Source organism: Chanodichthys erythropterus, chromosome 21 (genome assembly GCF_024489055.1).
Source record: "Chanodichthys erythropterus isolate Z2021 chromosome 21, ASM2448905v1, whole genome shotgun sequence".
Classification (NCBI taxonomy): Eukaryota; Metazoa; Chordata; class Actinopteri; order Cypriniformes; family Xenocyprididae; genus Chanodichthys; species Chanodichthys erythropterus.
In genome coordinates this window covers 14,724,028-14,747,731 of record NC_090241.1, presented here as the reverse complement: position 1 = coordinate 14,747,731, position 23,704 = coordinate 14,724,028, and the positions used below count along the sequence as shown (strand labels likewise).

The window sequence follows — 23,704 nt, the reverse complement described above, 5'->3', positions numbered from 1 at the left end:
TTAGATCCATTGTTGACTGTAGACTGTTATAATTTCAATAATTTGACTATTTGATGCAGTGCACATTTTTGTATTATAAGAACAAATTAAAAATACACCAACTAAGTTATTTTGATAATCTATCTATTGATTTTTTGATTATTCTATTGGACATAAGTGCCAAATATTATTTTTTGTATTTTAAATACTTCATCTTAAGTTATTATACTGATAATGTTTGATTCTGTATCAGGCTGGGGAGAGCTCCCTAATGTCCAGGCAAATCCAGAACCCTCTTCATGGGGTGAGCCAACCAATTCCAACCCCTCTGTGGACAATGGCACTTCAGCTTGGGGCCAGCCCACTAAGAGCTGTGGAAGATGGGGTGAAAGTGCCCATGACTCCAGTGGACCTTATGGCAGAGGAAATGCACCTGCTGGATCAGGCCCCTGTCAGGAAGGTAATGAAATAAAAGAAAACTCTTCACATTAAAGCGCTTACTATAACAAAAGTGGAGAGACTCAAGTCATTGCTGATACTTAAATTCACTTTTTTGTTGCAATATGATGATAAAGTTAAACTACACTGACCTCTGGTGGTTGAATAAATCTCCAGTACTAGTTAAAAAAAAAAGTTTATACTATCCCAGTTTAACATGTTGAGACAAGTAAATTCTAAAGTGTAAAAACTGTGGCTCTCTGGGACTTTCAGATAATTCCCCTAACATCCCAACCAGCCTGACATAGAAACACTGACTCAATCAGTGGTGTGGGTTTGGGGCAGAACTATCTATTTATCTGCTTTTACAATGACAGAAAGGGGCAATGTTTGGGAAGCCTTTCACTGTCTCTGCCATTCACTGTCATTCGCTGCATCCGAAATCACATAGTTGGTACTACATTTAGTTTGAAACTTGCTTTGCAAACTGTTAATAAAGTTCTATATAGTATGAATGAAATTCAGACATACTATATCCGCCATGTTGTCATTGTCATGTGACCTATGGTGTCAGTTGCGTTGTTTCATTGCCATTCATAACTCCTCTCCCATGGCCTCATGGGATAGTAAGTGTCCATCGAATGCGCACTTCAGAATTTTGGCAGACGTAGTAGATTATCTGGGTGTTTTTCACCTACTGTTTTTCAAATACTGTGTAGCTGGGTGTACTACTCTGCTTGTGTACTGTTTTTCACATAATATATAGTAGGTAAGTATTCAGTTTTGGATGCAGCAATTATTTATGCAATTCCGTTTTGTGACATTAAAGGTTTTTCTGTGGATCCTGGTATGAGCAACATGTGTATACATAAATATATATGTATATACAAATATGGTGTTATATGGCCCTGGTTATGAGCAGTCTTGTACAATTGTGTTTCCAGGTCCCAAACCTATGCAAGATGGCTGGGGATCTGGAGGGGAAGAGATCAGCATGAATACCAGCCAATGGGATGCTGATGATGGTGACATGTGGAACAGTCCCACATCCCAAGACTCCTCTTGTAACTCCTGGGGTCAATCCAAGAAGGGCCCACAAAGGGTAACTGAAGCCATTCAAAGCCATCAGTACTCTGTCCTGTAATGGATACTCAGTGTCACATATTCATTGTGTGGTTAAGATATGGTTTATGTAAACATTTTTTTCTGAATAATATTTTATTTATAATTACTGTGTGTGTGTGTATATGGGTCACAGACGAGACATTACCATTTTGATGTCTGCATCGAATTAAATTTACTAAAGTGATTTTATGTACATAAAAAAAAACATAAAAAAAAAACTTTCGTGAAAATAAAATGTCAAAATATGGGTGAAGTAATGTTCCAAAGTATAAAATTGCCATTCAGCTAATGGTTCGGACTTGATGATTTTACCATTACATCTTTAAATAAGCAAAAAAGTAAAAAAAAAAAAAAAAAAAAAATATTTGTTTTCTTTGCATTTTCAAATAATTGTTGGCTGTGTTATATTAAAGGACTTACTGTCTTACTGTTTTTATTAAGTATTGAAATAACCAGGGGACTTTTTTCCCGAATGTGCAGTTTGTTAGAGGCCATTCCGTGTAAAAGGAACAAGAAGCCATTCTGAAATCATATAAAAAACTGATAGTCTGTAGGCAAGTTTGTGACATCATCAAAAGGCACCCTGAAGACCGTATGGTGCTGCAGCAAAGTGAGTTTATTGCCCTTAAATATTTGATAATTTTCCCTATTTATGGTGTGGTAACCTAAGTTACAAAAAAACATGTCATTCAGTGAAATGCCAAAAAACACTTTTATTGTTAGATTATTTGAAAAAATGAGTAAATGTTGTAAATAATTATTAACTTTATTGGTCAGGCTAACTGTTTGATATAGATGGCCAGTCGATAGCCTGCAATATAAGCTGAAGTAGAAGTTTCATCATTCAGTGTAATGCAAATTCTCTGTTACACCACAATGTCATCCATTACACTGAATGACAGTATCACTGTATAGATAATTTTAGCATCTTATTTATATTACAGATAAATGAGGAATGTTTAGTACTGACAAATATGTGTTTAACTTAATAAATATTACTATTTCAATGCATTTTTGTATAGTTTTATTTGTGTTATTGATTTAATTTAAATGGCCATTAACAGAGAGAGTTCCTATGCACTGTAAAAAGCCAAAAAACTAAAGTAAATGCAGACCCACTCTTAAAGGTGCCGTAGAATGCATTTTCAAAAGATGTAATATAAGTCTAAGGTGTCCTCTGAATGTATCTGTAAAGTTTCAGCTCAAAATACCCCATAGATTTTTTTTTTATTCATTTTTTTTAACTGCCTATTTTGGGGCATCATTAAATATGCAGCGATTCCGAGCTCGTGACTGCCTTAAACAGCATAAACAAAGTTCACACAGCTAATATAACCCTCAAAATTGATCTGTGTTCGAAAAAGTGTTTGTCATGCAGCATGTCTAATCGCGTAAGTACAGTATTTATTTGGATGTTTACATTTGATTCTGAATAAGTTTGAGGCTATGCTTCATGGCTAACAGGTAAAAGCTAACATTACACACTGTTGGAGAGATTTATCAAGAATGAAGTTGTGTTTATGAATTATATAGACTGCAAGTGTTTAATAATGAAAATAACGACGGCTCTTGTCTCCATGAATACAGTAATAAACGATGGTAACTTTAACCACATTTAACAGTACATTAGCAACATGTTAACGAAACATTTAGAAAGACAATTTACAAATATCACTAAAAATATCATGTTATCATGGATCATGTCAGTTATTATTGCTCCATCTGCCATTTTACGCTATTGTCCTTGCTTGCATACCTAGTCTGATGATTCAGCTGTGCACAGATCCAGATGTTAATACTGGCTGCCCTTGTCTAATGCCTTGAACATGAGCTGGCATATGCAAATATTGGGGGCGTACATATTAAATATCCTGACTGTTACGTAACAGTTTTTATTTGATTTTTTTCTTTAACAAATCAAATTTACATAAGAAGGAGGAAACAATGGTGTTTGAGACTCACTGTATGTCATTTCCATGTACTGAACTCTTGTTATTCAACTATGCTTTGGTAAATTCAATTTTCCATTCTACGGCACCTTTAAAGGGATAGTTCACCCCAAAAATGAAAATTCTGTCATCATTTACTCACCCTCAGGTTGTTCCAAACCTGTATACATTTTTTTGTTATGTTGAACACAAAGGGAGATATTTTAAAGAATGTGGGAAACTGAACAGTTATGGGGCACCACAACAGTATTTTTTTTTTCCTACTATAGAAGTCAATGGTGCCCCAAAGCAGCCTGGTTACAAACTTTCTTCAAAATATCTTCCTTTGTGTTCAACAGAACAAAGACATTTTTACAGGTTTGGAACAACTTGAGGGTGAGTAAATGATGACAGAATTTATTTTTTTTTATCTTTGGGTGAACTATCCCTTTAAGGCCTGCTCAAACCAAGAATGATAAATATAAACATAACCATAACTATATTAGCGTTCCACATCAGCGAACAATAAAGCTTTGTTTATTCTAAGCACGCTGCAATTTTGTCATCTGCTGCTTTAAATGCTCGAGCTCTTTAAAGCGGAATTGACTCTGATTGGCTCGTTCATCAACTGGAGAAAAAAAAAAAAAACATTCTGAAAGTTACTCTAAAGATATAATTTTGCTGTGCCAGTGTGGGGGGGATTAAATTTAAAGCTGTATTACACTTTACTACACATTTTTGATGCTTGAAAACCCCTTTCATCTTTGACCCATATATGTATATATTATTTGCTTTATGTTGTAGGTTATTGCCTTATGTAGTGCTGTTTGTTTATTATAGGGCAAGGTCTCCAACAAGCAGGATGACATTTGGATCATGACCAGACTTATCAAGCAGCTTACAGACATGGGTTTTCCAGTATGTCAAAACCAATTTATTCTGAAAAGATATTTATTTTAAAATAAATAATTGTGTAGCATAACAGTTCGTTTTCTTTTGCCTGCTACAGAAGGATCCTGCAGAAGAAGCCCTGAAGAGCAACAATATGAATCTGGATCAGGCCATGAGTATGTAGTTCCTTTTGAAGTTAACCCATAACAGCAGACAGACATGCAATGAGTCATATGATCTTGGTCTGGAACACTGATTTTGTACTTGCCTTTCCCCTAGGCGCTTTGTTGGAGAAGAAAACTGAACTGGACAAACGGGGGATGGGCATGTCGGACTACAGTAATGGAATGAATAGGCCCATGGTGTGCCGACCCACAAACCTCTCCAAAGACCCCTCACTGGATCGTGCCACCTTCCTGGACAAGGTATAGCCTTGTCTCAAAACTTTTATGAGAATTTATTTGATTTAACAAATTGGAGAAAAAAGTCCAATAATTTTTTTCTTGACTGAAGGGGAGAAAAAAATAATCTGGTAAATTTTTCAATTACTTTTTAAAATATATTTTCTGGTCTCTCAGGATGGCAGGCTGTCAGATGATGCTTCAACCTCACCGTTTATGCCTTCTACTGGCCTCAAGCTCCCACTGGCCAATAGCAGTCACCCTAGCCATGGATTGGGTGGGGTCTCCTCTGGCCTGTCCATGCAAAACTTGAACAACAGACAGGTGAGTGTTGTGAAATATATGCATAGGGCATTGCACACAATAGTTTTTAAGCCTAGATGCAAGTATTTAACCTAGTCTATGCATCTGCATTGTCTGATATCATGCCCTACCATTTGGTGTGAAGTTTGCATATTTTTTACTTGTTTTATAAGCCACTAAGGTTGAAGTGGTGAAATTAAGTTATTTTTCATGTCATAAGCGATATATAAACACTGAAACATAAAATACTCTTTAATTTCTTGATGTAGTTTATTTATTTTAATTATTTATTTTTAATCTGAAAGCAGTAGGAAAATATGACATTGTGTTCAGGTCAATGTTAACGCACATCCTTTTTTTTTAAATAAAAATGTCATTGTTGGATAGATTCTGTTACATTTGTGCTGAAATAGATCTGGAATTTACTGTCCCCCTTACTCTCTGTTTCCTAGATGCAGAATGGAATGTTTGGCACTAACGGAGCAGCACAAACTCGGGTCATGCAGCAGCAGGCCCCGCCCCCTCAGCCACCAGTGCCACCTCTTAGCTCCGCCCAGCCTACTCTACGTGCTCAAGTGCCTCAGCTTCTCACCCCTCAGGTGGTAGAAATTACACTTAATATTTCAAATAACATGTCACTGCTTATTGAGTGTGTCATTGAATCATTAATTCAGCCAATTTTTTCAAAATGGCTGATTCATTCAGGAACAAAGCAAGTGGGTAGGTCATTGAATCATTCACTCTACAGATTCTTTTGAAATCGCATCTTGCTCTGAGAAGCACAACTGTTCTGCTGTGACTTTGTTTGGAATTATTTTCATAAATAAGCCATTTTCCAAAAACGCTGTTGGACATTGTTGATATTTGAAGTCAACCCAAACAAACCCACCCCTCTCTTCATTCAAACCCAATCCTCCACCTCCAAAACTCACCCTCCAATCCTAACCACCCTACTCCAAGTTGGTCTCTAACCCTGGCCCGATCGCTGCTGGCAGGCGAGTGCACTAACAATGACGTCAAACACTGCATTCTCTAGCGGTCATCAGTGTGCAGTGGTTTACCTGCACAACTCTCACTAGCTGGCCTCTGTTACACACACAATGCAAGCGGATGTCTGTTTATCACAGCTGACGAACAACAAAAATGCTTCACGAAAAAAAAGCGCAGACGATGAACCAATGACAAGGAAGCACAAAAAAATGAATGTACAGTACACAAAAGTAAATACAAACAAGAATTTGTTGTTAGTCACCAACAGCACAGCAGCTCCAGACATTCAATGACACTCAAACCCAGTGTTACTCACATGTGAAGCGGAATCAAAGCAGCCTCCGCATCTGTTTTCAGGCCTTCCCGCTTAGCCCTCTCCAGCTCTGGAAAGCTTTTCTAATAAGTACATGGGTCCTAAAGCGTTTGCCCAGTCATAAACCTTCATTCCAGTGATATTCTTTTGAGCTCTTTTGTATTGTCTCATCTCTCTTTCTGCATCCCTTTCTGTTTCTCTTCAGATCTCCCTCTTACTCTTTCTGTCTCGACTGTCATACACCCCCTAATCCTGATTGGTTACAAGCTTGTTGTTGGTGTCGGCCCGACTAACTTCCAAACAGTTTTTTTTTTTTTTAATGACTTACCCCACCTTTAACTTCGTTTATTGAAGGTCATTTATTGTTATGTAAAATCAAAATCACACGTTATCTTACTGATGTTCTTAGAAAATAGTACTCTATAGCATGTTTGATATTACTATTGTTTAAGTTTTGAATATTGTAAATACATGTTTTTTTATATATTAAATAAAAACAAGAATTCACACAGGGGCATTTCCATATCTTGATTTTTGGGGGCATTTTTATTCATTTTGGATTTTAGTGTTAGGGTTGGGATTAGCATTTCTTTCCCAAGCCCTGTTAATTTCCAACCCTGGCCTTGATGCTAATTTATTATTATTATCATTATTATTATCATTATGCAAAATAAAATAAAAAAAAATCTATCATAAATTAGGAATGTTCATGGTACAAGGCCATTTTGAAACTGAGTGTCAATTCTTGGTTACTCTTGGAGGTATAATTAATGTAAAATGAATTAGCAATATTTAATATCTCTAATAAAAGCAAATCTGTGACATTGACCAAAAGGTCAGATTTCCTTGCCTTTCCTTTGCACAAACCTGTGTTTCTCTTTAATCATTATTATTTTTATTTAATTTCAAATGTTGTTTTTGTTTATTTTTATTTTTATTTATTTTTTTTTTCAATAGGTTCAAGCACAGCTCTTACAGTTTGCGGCAAAAAACATTGGTCTGAATCCTGCACTTTTAACCTCACCAATAAATCCTCAACAAATGACCCTGCTGTACCAACTACAACAACTGCAGGTGGTGAGTCACACAGTTCACTCTCCTGCTCTGCTGTTTCCAATGAATACCAGCTATTTGTTGTCTACCCACTGGTCTTCAGGGAGTGAGATGATACTGCTTACTGTCTAAATAATGACCACATCTGCCTTCTGAACAATATTTCTCTTTCTTTTTATTTCTTTTTCTCTATATTTCTCTGTATGTTCCTCTCTTACTCACCTTGTGACTTTTTCTTTCTCTGTCAGGCATATCAGCGTTTGCAGATTCAGCAGCAAATGATGCAGGCTCAGCGTAATGTCTCTGGTTCCATCAAACAACAAGAGCAGCAAGTATGACACACACACTAATTTTACTAGCCCTAAAAAAAAAGGGGGTATATTTTTTACAGTTACATTAATTCTGAAATATTAGTTAGTGCTTATCTTTTGATGACTATGACAAATAATGTTAATTTCCATATACTATGAAAAAAGATTAACACTGTCCTTCTCTCACTCAGGTTGCACGTACAATCACAAACATGCAGCAGCAGATCCAGCAGCACCAGCGTCAGCTGGCCCAGACTCTGCTTATGAAACAGCAGCAGCCTCCACCTTCTTCTCACACCGGCCTGCACACAAACTTTGGTAAGGCAAGCCTGGACACCTTCACGGGTCACCCTCAGACTTCAGGCCTCTCCGTCTCAGACCTGCAGACCAAAGAGCAGCAGTCTTCTCCAAACTCCTTCAGCCCTTATACACTCTGTAAGAGAACAAGCTGCAAGCTTAAGCTTGCTGTGTGTTTTGGGTAACACTATTTTACAGTGTCCATGTTATACATATTACATGTACTTATAGTGATAACAATAAATTATGCTAATTGCATGTAACTAGCGCTGAACCAAACCGTAACCCAGTAGTAGGTTATGTTGTTAATTAATATTACTTAGTAATTAATTGTACAATTGTACTGTAACAAGGACACCTTAAATCAAAGTGTAAACAGTTTTTTTTATTGTAGTTGCTCATAGTTGATACTTCTGTGTATCGTAATAACAGCATTGTTTGTAATTGTTTTTTTTTTTTATTATTATTATTCATTAATTCTTTGACAAAGAAGTTTATTTTAATTATTTGGATCTTGTCGTTTGTTTTTTCTTTCTTTGTGTTTGTGGGTTTGTGTGTGTGAGAGTATGAATGTGTATTAATCTGTTGTCTCTCTGTCACCCCATGTAGCTGGTTTGAACCCGAACATTAATGTAAACTGTATGGAGGGGGGAGGTCTATCTCTGAAAGACCCTCCTCAGCCTCAATCCCGACTCTCACAGTGGACTCATTCAAATTCCATAGATTCCATGACGGCTAGTGCTCAGCACATGGAGGCAAACCTCAATAAGCATGGTATTAGTTTTTTTCACTACTTCAAACATATTATGGGCTTGAATTTGTGCTGTCACAGACAGACGTTTTACAGTGTAATCTATAATGGCAAGACATATGCTAACCTCTAGGTCTAACATCACTTTTAAAGACATTTACTTCCACAAACAACATTCCACCCAATAAAAACACAGCAGTATCTTTAATCAAACATCAAACTCCAGACACTGAGTCACAGCTCTGTCCCTGAGATTTATGCATTTCAAAAGGACAGATCAAACTAACTGTCCAGTTAAGTGCTTGCAGACATTCCAGAGTTATTTTTGGTCTGAGTCAGCAGGGCCATTTAAAATATTATCCTTCTTTGGCTTTGGTTCTCAGTAAAACTTGCCTGAACAGTAAGTCCAGCCAAACCGCAGCAGTTTACTGGAGTGAGTTCAGCTGAGGACAAAATCTCAAGCCTGTAATTTTGAGTCTTATTATTCAGACTGTATCCTTGAAGATGGAATATGTTTACAGAGGCAAAATATTGTGTATATACAGTTAAAATATTGGGCATCAAAGTATATATCTGAGTTTGGGTTGCTTAGTCTCTAAATATTTTATTATATGAGGTTTGTGGGTAGAACTTCTTGTGATTAAAGAGAATGTTCTTTTGGTGTAGGTGCAATCTCAGCTGCTCAGTCCCATGTTCCTGTCGGAAAGAGCGCCATGGAAGATTCCTTCAGCCCATACAATCTGATGTCAAGCTCTGAATCCCCCACCAGCACCTTGGTGCCTCCAGAGAGCTGGACACAGGGCAAAAGTCCCAATGAGAAAATTTCTAGTGGCTCCAATATCAACTGGCCTCCAGGTGAGCTTCAGTGGCATATAATAATTTAAAAACAATATTATCGCTATTGATCACAAAGATTATTGGCATTGAATCTCGAGTAAATTGTTATAGAATATTGTAATTATTATCAATATGCAGCCAGACTGTATTTCGGTGCCTTAAATATATATATATACACATACACATACACACATACATTTACCAGATACTTTGTTCTTGCTTTCTCTCAGAATTCTGCCCTGGGGTGCCATGGAAAGGTCTGCAGAACATTGACCCTGAGAATGACCCCAACATGACCCCAGGAAGTGTTCCAAATGGCCCCACCATCAACACCAACATACAAGATGTGAATCGTTACCTGTTACGTGACAGGACTGGAGGTGAGGGACGATTGATAGCATATGACATAAGTTATAACAGACCAACAGAGATTGTTACTTCAGACTTATTAAAATGCTTACTGTTAAACTAATGTTGAACTTTTTTTGCTTTTTAATTAATGTTATACTCACTATAATAATGAGCATTACATAGTAAATGTATTTCATTGTTTCTGCCCCCTTTTGCTGTCCACTTGGGACAAACGGCCATAATAGCCTCGTCCCCATCTCAGAGTGGGACTCTGTCTTCCTCGAGTGAGTGGTCGGTCAGTGCATATAATTCATTTGGTCCATCCTCTCAGAACGAGAGGGATGCTGACAACCCAGGTACAGCCCTAAACCCTAAACGGCCCATGTCCCACACCCTAGACCTGCTTACCTTTGTTTGACCCCCATCCTTAAACCTGGAGAGGTCCCTCACAAAGTGTGTGTTAGAGTGTGTTCTCCTAAAACCCACATTCTCCCTTGTTCTGTTATACTATTACTGTTTTAAATGTTGATAATGGTCAGAGACATTAAACTTATTTAAAGTATTGTCTTCGTTGAGGAGATAAAAATAAGTTTGAAATTTCTTTACAGCAAGGATTAAGCTAGAATAACTTTTTTTTTTTTTAAAGCAGAGGCAAAGACTTAAAGGCAGTGATGAATGGTGACTATACCTGCTTCTGTTATTCATTTGCCCCTATCTTTCTTCCCCTCCTCTGTCTTTCCAGGTAAACTCTTGGAGATGAAGTCTACCTGGTCCTCTGGACCCATCTCCCACACACAGGCGTCTTTATCTCATGAGTTATGGAAGGTTTCCCCAGGGACACGTAACTCCAGTGCTCCCTCTCGCCCCCCTCCAGGCCTGACCAACACCAAGCCCTCTTCTACCTGGGGAGGAAACTCCCTTGGCCTCAGCCAGGGCTGGACCAGCTCTTACTCATCTGGTAAATCCCCAGTCCACCATTGTGAGACAAACAGTAAAACCAATTACTTACAAGGTGCTTCTGTAGTGTGGCCGAACAGTCACCCCCCTCTTTGTATGTATGAATGTTGTGTGTTTAGAGTTGCAAATGGTCAGAAGTCAAGAATTTAAGGGAAAATATGCTCAGCTGCAACATGTTTTTCCAGGCTAATCTTTTCTTTTTGTTACAGAAGGGGGAACTTGGAGCACTGACAGTCCCAACAGAGGAAGCAGCTGGCTGGTGCTGAGAAACCTCACTCCTCAGGTGCATAGAGCAAACACGTTTTTAATACTGTAAAAACAAAAAAAAAAACTAGATTAATTCCGATGTCATATTAGTTTTTACAGTACATACTAGTTTTTATCATATTACTTGTAAACAAAAGTGTTGTTTGTTTTTTAGCATTAACATTAAAAAAATACTGTTTATATCTATTTAAAATATACTATTTTGTTTATTTCAAATTTCATGTTGCACTGCACTAGTTTTTAATACTTCTTCCATGTAAAGAGACAGACATTTTTGACCTCTGCAAAATGTCTGTTTTTCAATGTTTTTTTTTTCAGCATCTCTCAAAGGAGTACCACATTTTAAGATAACATGTTATGCTAAAAGATGTTTTGACATGCAGAGCACCTCATGTAAAAAAAGTTGCTTAGCTGTAATCAAGGCAATTATTATTATTATTGTTTATTTATTTATGTAGATTTTCTGGTTCTACATGATACACTACATGAGTTTTGTCAGGATTTTTGCCCTGATTTGCAGTTTCAACGAGTTAACGCTAGTTACCGAAAGTCAGAGCCAGTCTGCTGCTATTGGGAAGTCAGAGTTGACAAATTTAACAGAAAATCGCATAGTGTATGATAGACACAGACTATGAACACAGCTTCTGACTATGAATCCATCCAGCTGAGGATAACATATTTTGAGCTGATTTTAGAACACATATTGTTTTTATTTGTCACTCGCCTCCTTGCAACAAGGCGCAGGTTTCTGTGTGAGTTTTTTGTTCGTTTTGTTGTGGTAGTGTGTAATCCTCAGTTGCTAAGTGTATGATCTGATCATATTTTAAAAGCGGTGTAGTGTATTCCAGACTTTGTGCTTGTTTTTGCAAAGAAATTTCTCATAAAAGCACATTTCAAAACCCTTGAAGTCTGCTCCGCACTTTATTTTTACTATTCCATGCATGTTTTTAAATGCAAGAACACATTCTGTTTGAACGGCCACTTAAATTGCACTTGCATATGAATAATACCAAATGTAATAACATACCTTTGTGTGTGCATCAGATTGACGGCTCCACCCTACGGACTCTGTGCATGCAGCATGGCCCTCTCATTACCTTCCATCTGAACCTGACACAGGGCAATGCTGTCGTACGTTACAGCTCCAAGGAGGAGGCCGCCAAAGCCCAGAAATCCCTGCACATGTAAGACTACAAGCTTTACTACTTCATACTTCTCTGAGTACTTCCATAGAATGTTCCAGAACAGCTTTCATTTAGGATTAATAGTGTTAGTCGTACATTTCTTCCTTTTTTCCTAAATTCAAACCCTAAATTTAACCTACATCTACCCTCTAGATCAGGGATGGGCAAACTCTGTCCTCTGCTCTGCAGAGTTTAGCTTCAACCCAGATAAAACTCACCTGCCTTGTAGAATTCTAGTAATCATGAAGGCATTGATTCAGCTGGTTCAGGTATGTTTTTGATTAGGGTTGGAGCTAAACTCTGCAGGGCAGTGGCCCTCCAGGACCGAGTTTGCCCAATCCTGCTCTAGATGAATGAGTATGACATTGACTTTCTGTTATCCAGAAAGCTATTTAATACTTGAATCATTTCTAACTATTTGTCTGTCACTCAAGGTGTGTGCTGGGTAACACTACCATCCTGGCAGAGTTTGCCGGTGAGGACGATGTGAACCGCTTCTTTGCACAGGGCCAGTCCCTTACCCCCACCACCAGCTGGCAGGCCAGCCCAGCACCAGGCTCCAATCAACCCCGGCTGGGCAACCCTGCAGCCAGCCACCCCACAGGCCTCTGGAGCGGGGGTGGAGGAGGTACTAAGATAGTCTGCAGCACCGGGAACAGCAGCAGTGGAAACGGAGGCGACCTGCTGTGGGGCGGCGTGCCGCAGTACTCCAGTTTATGGGCTCCCCCAAACGGAGACGATGCCAGGGTAATCGGCAGCCCCATCCCAATTAACACCTTGCTTCCCGGAGACCTGCTGAGTGGAGAGAGCATGTAGGATGTATCGGACATCATAAACCGACAAAGTCAAAAGACCTTAATGGATAAAAACCCAAGCAAATCAATGTGACGATAATCACTTTTTGTGGAGCTGTAATGGAGGTTTAGTGTGAGACGAAGCTGCAAACCTCCAACTGCTGTTAATTTGTCCTCTGGTTTTTACGTCAGACTGTTTGTTGTATTCGTGCATCTTGTTCTTAGTCTGCAAAGACCTCGAGAAGCAAGAATCAATAGAAGCAGAAGCCTTTTGATGCTTTTTTTATTTCCAAAGGTTGTTTTTGCTCAAAAGTGTTGTTCAGGAGAAGCCATCAACGAGGCAGCCATCTGAAAGTGACCCAGGCACAGTGAGACCTCATGACACCCTTCCCTATAACGACACTGTTCTGATGATCGTAATGATCTTGGTACTTTTTTGGTTTTAAACTTTTCATCTTTTCTTCAGAACTTATTATATTAGCCGTAAGTGCTCTCTCTCCAGGTCCTCCTTAAAAACCTTTATTTTATAAAACCAACAAAAAAATCTTTGTAACTTGCACAGTTCTGTTTCTGAGCCAGCGTATAGGCCAGAGCAAATGAGAAGAACACTCCTAGCAGTGGCCTGTCATCATGACTAATCACCAATGATCTTTTTTCTTTAATTCTTTTAGTTTTACAAAAAGGGAGCTGCACTGCTCTGTTTTCTATTTACTCACGCCAGTTTTTTTTTTTTTTTGTGTGTGTGTGTGTATGGTTAAAAAAAAAATAAGCTGAATGTTAAGCTTTGATGTAGATGAATGAATGTCAGAGTGTCTGCTGGAACTTGACCAAGCATCTCTGTGTGAGAACATAACCACTGTTAAAAACATTCAGTGGAGGCTTTTTAAATATACCTAATGGACATCAGTGCTGAATCAATCATATGTAATTCAGTTACTGTGTGGTGTATCTGGTCGTCATTTTTATTGAGATACAACAGAGAGAAGAAACTCATTCTGATGCGTTGTGCAATAGAAGCCAGAGACCCTTTCTTCCGTCCACACTGAAGCTTAGTGAAACTTAAGACTGCTTTTTTTTCATCTTCTTTTTTTGAAGACTTTTGAAGAATTTAACCTTTGGACTAATTTCCCACCTTGCCTCTGTCTGTTTGTCTGGCTTGCTGGCTGTTCTGTATTTGTGTGGAAAGGAGGAACTGTTAATTGTGTTTGACGTCACTACATGTGGTTTAAAACTGCATCTGTGGGATCGCACAGTCTCCCGGCCACTTCTTCACCAAACAGAAATGGAATCCAGAGCGGAGACACATGTCACGGGAGTCAGGCACAATACCAAATACAATGCGTTTCTCTTAATGCAGTACAGAATAAGAGATCCTTGCATTTGGTACAAACATAAAAGACATCTACATTTTCTAAGTCTCTTCTTAAAGGGGTATTATCATAGCACTTATTACAAGAGTGATGCTCCCTCTGTGAAGCCAATAAATCAGATAACGGAGCATATAGTTAAAAAAAAAAAAAAAAAAAAAAAAAAAACTACTTATGGCAACTTTTGGCTTTTTTTTTTTTTTTTTTTTTTTTACCTTAATGGTATTCAAAAAAGCTTGTTTGTTTGTCGTCCATCTCTGGTCCAGAAGCTCAAGTGCATAAAAAAAAAAAAAAAAAAAAAAAAATCAGAATGAAGGGAAGAACAAACTCTACAATCAACCGAAACCTGCAATGTATGTTTTTATGTGTCTGTACTTTTCTTTCTACTCTCTATCAAAGTGAATGTCATTGTTACTCTGTAATAGTCAAAAGTCTTTGCCCTGTCTGGAGGAGGCACCTCGATTGGATTGGATATAAAAGCAGGCTGTGTGGTGTGTTAGTGCCTCAATGTGAAAACTGATCGGAGGATGTTCGATTCTCCATAGCAACTCTCTCTGTGCACCTAGTACAATGGAATGCTGGAAAGGACAGTAATGATGTCATGATATGGATGTTGGCGGCATCAATCATCATTGGCGTCCTTGTAGTAGTAACTTAGGTACAGATCTTCTAATGTCCTGCCGTTCCTTCTCTGGATGACATCACTCCTCTCATGCATCCTTCCCCACTCCGTAGTCTTGCATGATTCCACAACACCCCCACCCCCCAATTGAATTTGAGACTGAATGCAATTGCCAGTGTTTTTTTTTTCACATTCTGTTGGTCTTCATGCAGTGGTCTTTAATTGCCTGCAGTGCTCATATGCAGATACACTATAAAAGAAAGGTGCCTCTGTATACCTGTCCTGTGTAACGGATGCAAACGAAAATCGATAATGTGGGCCATATTTGTTTATTTCATGTCATTTGTTTTTGTTGTTAACAATGTTCTTAGGTCATTTAGAATAGCGGCTCTTTTAGTGATGTGTGTGTGTGTGCGCGCATATGACCTCACCCTGGGTGTCCCACCTCTAACTCAGCTGCTAACATCCTCTCTCTCTTGTGTGGCCTCGGTGAAGCCAACCCTGTTATCGAGACAAGCCACCCGTACTTGAAAAGCCCTGTCCGAGCAGTGTTTCTATGGACAGACTCTTTCTGCCACTGGCTCTATAACTACAGCACACAGCATGCTGTCACTATGCAAAGTTAGAGAAGATGGGCACGTAATGTCCGTCCTGTGCCAATCTGTGGCTTTGAAAGGAAGTTGGAAATATCTCGCAGTCCTCCCGTAATACTTTCTTACATACTCAAGAGGCCATTGTAATCCTTGTAAATTTAGGATGTTGTCTGACGCTAAGCCAATTTAATTTTGGGAGGTCTGTGTGTTAAATCTGCTGAATTTGATCAATCTCATTTCAGTACAATCTCAGGGCATGACAAGATGAACTAAATTTATGTGTAATGAAAGTTGATAGTTTTGAAGATTTATTGTCTATAAGCTGTTTTACACACTAAATGATGTGTAAGAAGCTTGTACATTAAATAAACGCAAGTGGATATTTATCAGTGGGGCAATAAAATTAGGAGGCTGGCTAGTTTGGGTCTTCTCAATCCTTCTGAACAGGGACTGCTGCAGAGCCATCAGTTCGTTTATACAGTAAATGGGACCTGTGTATCTTACCTCTCTGCTGCTGGTTGTGTTGAATTCCCCTCATGGTCTCATGTGCCAATGTATACATAAATATATGTACAGTACACTGTGGCATCTCTGACTTCACATTTTAAATTCCAATGTTGTTTTGTTGTAGAGCACTTCTGTTCGGAGGCACTTTGATGATTCTTGTGTGTTTAAGGTGGGATTGGGTTTAAAAGAGGTTGAGGATATTCATCAGATATATGTCACCTCATGCTGATTATTTGTGATAATCTTGTTGCTGTCATTTGAAGAATCCTTTATAACAAGCAAGAACTTTAACAGCATTGGGGATTATGGTGTGCCAATGGTGTACAGATAATGGGTAATCCCTGGTACTTTTTTGAATACCAAAAATGAAATAGCATTTTAGTATCTTTTTTTTTTTTTTTTTTTTTTTTAAAGGAAAAAAAAAGTTTGACAAAAACATGTAAACAATGAAGGGAAAAAAATCTATAACATTTAAAAATGCACTTCTTGCTGATATTATCTCCTGTTTGCTTGTCATGTTCTGAAGGTTGACAGCAGGCTGGAGTGCCTTTTATGTATGCTGTATTAACTGTTTGTGTAAAGTTGTGCCCTGAACTGTACATTTCCATCTCAGTCTCAGTTCATTTCGGGGCCTTGATGCTGTATACACCTCTTCTTCTTTTCTTTTCTTTTCTTTTCTCTTCTTTTCTTTTCTTTTCTTTTGGAAAAAGACATTTCAACAGATGTCTTAAGATGCTAAAGTTGTTCGTTGACTTATTTTTTTCTATTTCTGGGATTCTGGGAGGGGTGGGGGGTGATCACTGTTGCCTGTGTGTAACTGCCTTGTTCCAAACTCAGTCACAGCTGACTGACAGTGAACCACAATGTGGCTGTAATTCCAAACAGTCAAAGATCACAGGACGTCTCTGGTGACACCAGCATTGGTAGACTATGACTACAGCTTACCATTATCCTCAATATTATCATGTTCATTATGAAGAGAAATGCTATCAGATCTCTGAATCCTTCCCTTTTGAAACTACTGGGTAAAATACAATTTGAAATAAGCAATAGACCTTGATCCTTACGGTGTGTCATCTGAGAGAATTTGCCTAAAAGAAAAACAGTGTGATCAATGATAGATCTGAACCAAACAGTCTTACTGAAGTTGCATATTGGTTTAAATTAAATGACACAGGATGTACATGCAGTATTTGTGTATACCTTCAATCATTATGTTGAAAACCATAATTCTAAACAATGTTTATGTCTCTAGGCAAAGAATGAAAAATCATAAACATATCAAAAGAAATATATTCACCGATACTTGAATTAAAGCACGGCAATTGTAAAATGTGAATTTATTTTTTCTTAAATTTTTGTTTGGGTCTGACACGTTTAAGGTATTTGATAACATCCTCACAAGGTTTAACATTCTTCATGAGGAAGAAAAAAAAAAAAGCTATGTTGAAAAACGTTGATTTTAGTATGAATGAGTGTGTTTGAATGGTTCTGTATGTGCACTCTTTAATCACTGCTTCTCGTCAAGTGGCAACTGCCTGCAATTATGATCCATTTAGTATGTTGAACTTTCTCTGTTGTTTGTGTGTGCGTGTTTTAAAAAATGTTCCAACATGGTTACTATCTAGCGTTGCACTGAGTGTCTTTTTTCCCTTGCTCAAAAAAAAAAAAAATGCAGGGGAGATGACAATTCATGTGTTAATGTTTACTCAAGGACTTTATGGGTTTATTTTCATCTTAAAATATTAAAAACCTGTAAAATTGTATCCTCATATTGGCTTTTATTGTGGAATAATTCCCACAAGAGTTATCATTTTAAAGAGTTTTGCATTGTTTCAATTGCATTATTTAAAAAAAAACAAAAAAAAAACAGGAAAAATAGCAACAGAAAAAAAATAGAAGATTAAAACTAAACGTTGGCCATAGTGAGAAAGTTAGTAGAGGAGCAGTAACATTCATGAACAGTAAAGATAAACAGATGCAAGTTAGTGACATTCTTACTCATTTCAAAAGGTGCCTATCTCTTCCATTCTGTGAAATTCTTCTTTCTTTTCGGAATTACCTGCCGTTTACAAATGATGGAATTTTCCGAATTTGCAAAAACAAAACAAAAAAGTAAAGGAATTTACTACAAGAATGCAAGAAAATAAACTACAATTACATCTTCCATCAAAAAAAAAAAAAAACTTTTTAAATGAAGACGTATGCTACTTGCTGAACTCTGGGATTGTTTCAGTGTTGTGCTGAATTTTGATTATGAATTACATTATTGTTCTTGTTGGTTGAACTTATGCCAAAATGTCTTTAAATTTTCATTTCTGTAAAAGCAACATAATTCTGTCACTGTCTTGCACACTGACAATGGACTTGGATATTTTCTCAGGAAGATTAGGGGTCCAGAGTTCCAGTTTCACTGTTTATTATGTTTGATTATCATGAGAATTTAACAAATCGTTTAATGAAAGCGGACAAGAGATGTCGATAGAAATCCAGCTCTAAGCACTGAAGGTTATAGATTTTTTTGTTTTTTTTTTGTTGTTTTTTTTTTGTCTTTTTGAAGACATTTTAATCCGTAGCAGACACACATTTACCAAATATTAGATTTGTAATGAACTTATGCGTTATGTTTGTGGAGTACTTTCCATTTGAAATATGTTTGTTTGTATCTATCGCTTTATGTACAAATACAGTTTTGTTTATTGGTTAGGTTGTGGAAGGACCTACCACTGTTTTATTTTACCTTGCTTGATGTTTCTCAACGAGGTCCAGTAAAAGATGCTTGGTATTCCATCCTCTTGTCTTTTCTTGTTTTGGAAATTCAATAGAGGCTTGTATGCAAAGGCCTGAGAATTGTAGATCAACAAATAGAACTTGAAATCCTACCAGATTTTCTTACTAGTTTTTGAGTGTGGGTTGAAAATACTCCATCTAGGTTTAAGACTATGATGAGGAATTAAAATATTGTGAAAGGATTAAGAATCTATGCACAAGTTTGAGGGGACAATATGTCCAGTCATGCTATTCTCACAAGGAACTTTTTGGTGGGGCGGGTTGGGGGGTGTTCATACACTTGTTACTTATTTCTTTTGTTGTACGAGTTCTGATTTGAATTAGCAGATGTTAAAGTGTCATCACCACGCTCTGTGTCTCTCAACCAAGGAGCATCATCAACCAAGCACTGTGGGTTTATGCCAATCCGTGACTGACATTCTAGTGTTCAAATGGAATGATGGGTTGTACGGGGTCTTGTGAAAGGGAATTTAATTGTTTCTCTTTATTGTTCAAATATTAATAACATGACTGTACTGAGATTTAACAATGTTGCTGGCTTTTAAATGTGTTTTCCTTACCCTTAATAGAATGTGATCGTTGAGGACTTGCACCGAAAAAGTCTTTCCATGTGGTATGGAGATTATTTCAACCTATATTAATAAACAGCATTTTTTTCTCTTGAACTGTGTTTGTGTTTTATTTATGCTGTAGGCTAATATTTCATGTACACTCCATTTAGTCAACATTTGAGTAGATTTTTCTTGGAACTCTGTGTCCTCTGTAAGAGGTTAATAAGCTGGCTGATATGGCAATCATGCTGACTCAGTCTTATACTGACATCTAGTGGCATGTCCAATTTTATTGCAGGTTTTATTTAAAGGTGCCCTAGAATTGAACGTTGAATTTACTTCGGCATAGTTAAATAATTAGAGTTCTGTACATGAAAATGACATACAATGGGTCTTAAACACCATTGTTTCCTCCTTATGTAAATTTGATTTGTGCAAAAGAATCTCAACATAACACCGACTGTGACGCAACAGTCTGGATCATTAATATGTACACCCCCAAATTTTGCATATGCCAGCCCATGTTCAAGGCATTAGACAAGCCAGTATTAACGTCTGGAGCAGAAAAACGTCTAGAGTCGAATCAACAGACTTTATGCTGGTAAGCAAGCAAGGACAATAGCGAAAAATGGCAGATGGAGCAATAATTACTGATATGATCCATGATATCATGATATTTTCAGTGATATTTGTAAATTGTCTTTCTAAATGTTTCGTTAGCATGTTGCTAATGTACTTAATGTAATTAATAAACACAACTTCATTCTTTATAAATCTCTCCAACAGTGTTTAATGTTAGCTTTAGCCACAGAGCACTATCAAACTCATTCAGAATAAAATGTCAACATCCAAATAAATACTATACTTACTACTGTATATTGGATATGCTGCATGACGAACACTTTGTAAAGATCCATTTTGAGGGTTATATTAGTTGTGTGAACTTTGTTTATGCAATGAATTATAGAGTTGCGAGCTGGGGGGCGGGAGCGCGAGCATTTAAAGGGGAAGCATGCTGAATAGGCGCATATTTAATTATGCCCCAAAATAGGCAGTTAAAAAAATTAATAATAAAAAATCTATGGGGTATTTTAAGCTGAAACTTCACATACACATTCAGGGGACACCTTAGACCAGCGTTTCCCAACCCTGTTCTTGGAGGCACACTAACAGTGCACATTTTCCAAATCTTCCTAATCAAACACACTTGATTCAACTCATTAGTTTGTTAGTAGAAACCAAAATAAAGACCAAAAATATATGGTTCAGATAAGGGAGACATTCAAAATGTGTACTGTTGGTGTGCCTCCAGGAACAGGGTTGGGAAACACCGCCTTAGACTTATATTATATCTTGTGAAAAAGCATTCTAGGGCACCTTTAAATAAGATGCTAGCTGTACATAAATTACCAAAAGATTTGCCTTGAATGGGGCTTTGTTAGCAGTCAGACATTATGGAGATTAATCCATTCTGTGTGAAAAGCATACTAAGCGCAAACAACACTCTAAAAAATGCTGGGTTAAAAACAACCCAAGTTGGGTTGAAAATGGACAAACCCAGCAATTGGGTTGTTTTAACCCAGTGGTTGGGTTAAATGTTTGCCCAACCTGCTGGGTAGTTTTATTTAACTCAACTATTGTTTAAAAATTACTGTACTGCTTAATTAAAATTAACCCAAAGTATGTTGGAAATGAACATTTATTAATAAGCTTGATGAATAATAATTAAACAATAAACGTTTATTAAATTGCTTATTAATAAATTTATATTAATAAACTATTAAATTTATATTAATAAAATATTAAAGCTTATTAATAAACATTCACCTTTTGTCTATTATTGTTGTCTCTAATTGCATCTGGTTTTTAATTTCCCAACTATTTTGGGTTCATTTTAAGCTAGCCATATAGCAATTTTTAAATAATAGTTGGTTTAAATAAAACTACCCAGCAGGTTGGGCAAACATTTAACCCAACCGCTGGGTTTGTCCATTTTCAACCCAACTTGGGTTGTTTTTAAGCTGAATGGCACATGCGAAAATGTAATGTGCTTCAGCATTTGATCATTGTGGTTCAGTTTTGCATTGCCTTAGGCTTAGAACATTTACAAAAGTTAACTCTACTTGAACCTACTGCCAAGGGACAGGAATACAGATTAAATATTATACTCTAGTATTGTCTTTATCAATCTCTCTTAATAACAATTTAAAATATATCTGTGTAAATTGCTTTAAATAAATTGTTTTCATTGAGTTGTTTTCTGGTTCATCTGTTGCACTTATACAAATCATACACAAGAAGGCAGTATTGAGCCATACTCATTTCTATACTCTCTCCTCACCACAGACCTTAATAAGGGCAGAATCAAGTATTTACAACCCCAATTCCAGAAAAGTTGTGGCATTTTGTAAAAATGCAATAAAATCAAGAATCTGTGATTTGTTAATTCTCTTGAACCTTTATTTACCTCTTGAACCTTCATTCAATACTGTAAGGGGTTAACCATTTCAGCTTAAAAATCCAAAAAGCCTCTCTTTGTAATAGTTTTTGTCACAGTTACCCCCTGTCCTATGAGGCAGAACCCTCTCAATGCCAGGAACTTGAAGTCAGAAAGAGAATGTTTTACAGACTCAAAATTGTGAAAAAAAAAAAAAGTGTAATCTTGTCTCCTAATGGCACTCATGTGTTCTATAATTCTAGTGTGCAATGCACGTTTTGTTTTTCCAACATACAGTAGGGGACAGGGACACATAATTATGTATATCACATGTGTAGTTTTGCATGTAATCAATTGTTTAATTTTGTATTTTTTTCCAAAAAAAAAATGGGTGCGTAAAAGATTTACATTTTTATATAATGAAGGCAAGCAGTACAATCTTTACATGAAAAATTTCCATGGGCATCTGAGAGGGTCCCAGGAGTGTGGATAGACTCCAAAAAAGTTGGGACAGAGGCAAAATAAAAGTGAAAAGATTACAGAATATCTAAGTAAAACTGTTTTGAAACACTCCACAGTGAGCAGGTGAATTGGTAATAGGTGAGGGTATTGTGTTTTGGTGTAAAAGGGGCATCTGTCTTTGCAAGCAAATATGGGTCATGGCTCATCACTTTGTGCCAAATTTCATGAGAGAATTGTCAAACAATTAAAAAATCCCATTTCTCAATACAAGATTGCAAATTATTTAGGTCTTTCACCATCTACCATACAAAAACATTGTGAAAAGATTCAGGGAATCCAGAGAAATCTCAGGCTAGGCAGGCAAGGCAGGAAACTTCTGTTGAATGTGCGTGACCTTCAAGCCCTCAGATGACACTGCATGAGAAACCATAATGCTGCTGTGTTAAATATAGCCACATGGGCTTGGGTGTCCTTTGGAAAACTGTTGTTACTTAACAGTCTGCCACTGCATCAAGAAATGCAACTTGAATCTGTTACGCAAAGAGAAAGCTATTTATTTGTTCAATGCAAAGATGCTGCCGAGTTCTTTGGGCCCAAGCTCATCTCAGATCTTCCAAAATTCAGTGGAAATTTGTGAAATTTGTGGAAATTTGTGAAATTTGTGGAAATTTGATTCAGTGTCAGGTATAAAAGCATATCATGGTATGGAGGTGCATCAGTGCATCGGTATGGGTGACTTGCATATGTATAAAAGTACCATTGACGTGGAGGTTTATATTGGGATTGTACAGAGACATATACTGCCATCAAGATGACATCTTTCCTGGGAAGCAAGACAATGCCAGGCATCATTCTGCACGTGCTACATCAGAGTGGTTTCCTAGACACTCTAGACCAGGGGTTCCCAAACACATTCCTGGAGCTTCCCCAGCACTGCACATTTTGCATGTCTCCTTTGTGTGACGCACTCATTTCAGGTCTTGGAGTCTTGACTAATGAGCTGATGATCTGAATCAGGTGTGTTTGATTAAGGAGACATGGAAAACATGCAGTGTTGGGGAGGCTCCAGGAATGTGTTTGATAACCCCTGCTCTACACCATAGAAAGGATGTGCTTGACTGACCTGCCTGCAATCCAGATATCTTATTGAAAATACAGTTGCATCTCAATAAATTAGAATATCATAGAAAAGTTCATTTATTTCA

At 37.3% G+C, this 23,704-nt stretch overlaps 1 protein-coding gene across 7 annotated transcripts in view; it reads left to right on the top strand.

Moving 5' to 3' along the window:
- tnrc6c2 (trinucleotide repeat containing adaptor 6C2) overlaps positions 1-14,682 on the top strand; it is a 66,189-nt gene extending 51,507 nt beyond the window's left edge. For 4 of the 7 annotated variants that reach the window (XM_067373517.1, XM_067373518.1, XM_067373519.1 and 1 more), the window contains 18 exons: positions 233-439; positions 1,362-1,519; positions 4,311-4,388; positions 4,480-4,537; positions 4,641-4,786; positions 4,940-5,086; positions 5,518-5,664; positions 7,326-7,445; positions 7,670-7,753; positions 7,924-8,167; positions 8,639-8,803; positions 9,447-9,635; positions 9,848-9,997; positions 10,214-10,324; positions 10,711-10,926; positions 11,135-11,208; positions 12,237-12,376; positions 12,811-14,682. In XM_067373517.1, coding sequence (XP_067229618.1) covers positions 233-439; positions 1,362-1,519; positions 4,311-4,388; positions 4,480-4,537; positions 4,641-4,786; positions 4,940-5,086; positions 5,518-5,664; positions 7,326-7,445; positions 7,670-7,753; positions 7,924-8,167; positions 8,639-8,803; positions 9,447-9,635; positions 9,848-9,997; positions 10,214-10,324; positions 10,711-10,926; positions 11,135-11,208; positions 12,237-12,376; positions 12,811-13,192 — 2,816 coding nt within the window. In that variant the 3' untranslated portion in view covers positions 13,193-14,682. The remainder of the gene's footprint in view (positions 1-232; positions 440-1,361; positions 1,520-4,310; positions 4,389-4,479; positions 4,538-4,640; positions 4,787-4,939; positions 5,087-5,517; positions 5,665-7,325; positions 7,446-7,669; positions 7,754-7,923; positions 8,168-8,638; positions 8,804-9,446; positions 9,636-9,847; positions 9,998-10,213; positions 10,325-10,710; positions 10,927-11,134; positions 11,209-12,236; positions 12,377-12,810) is intronic. The other 3 variants (XM_067373523.1, XM_067373520.1, XM_067373522.1) reach the window with 3 other exon arrangements.
- Positions 14,683-23,704: the final 9,022 nt, after the last annotated feature.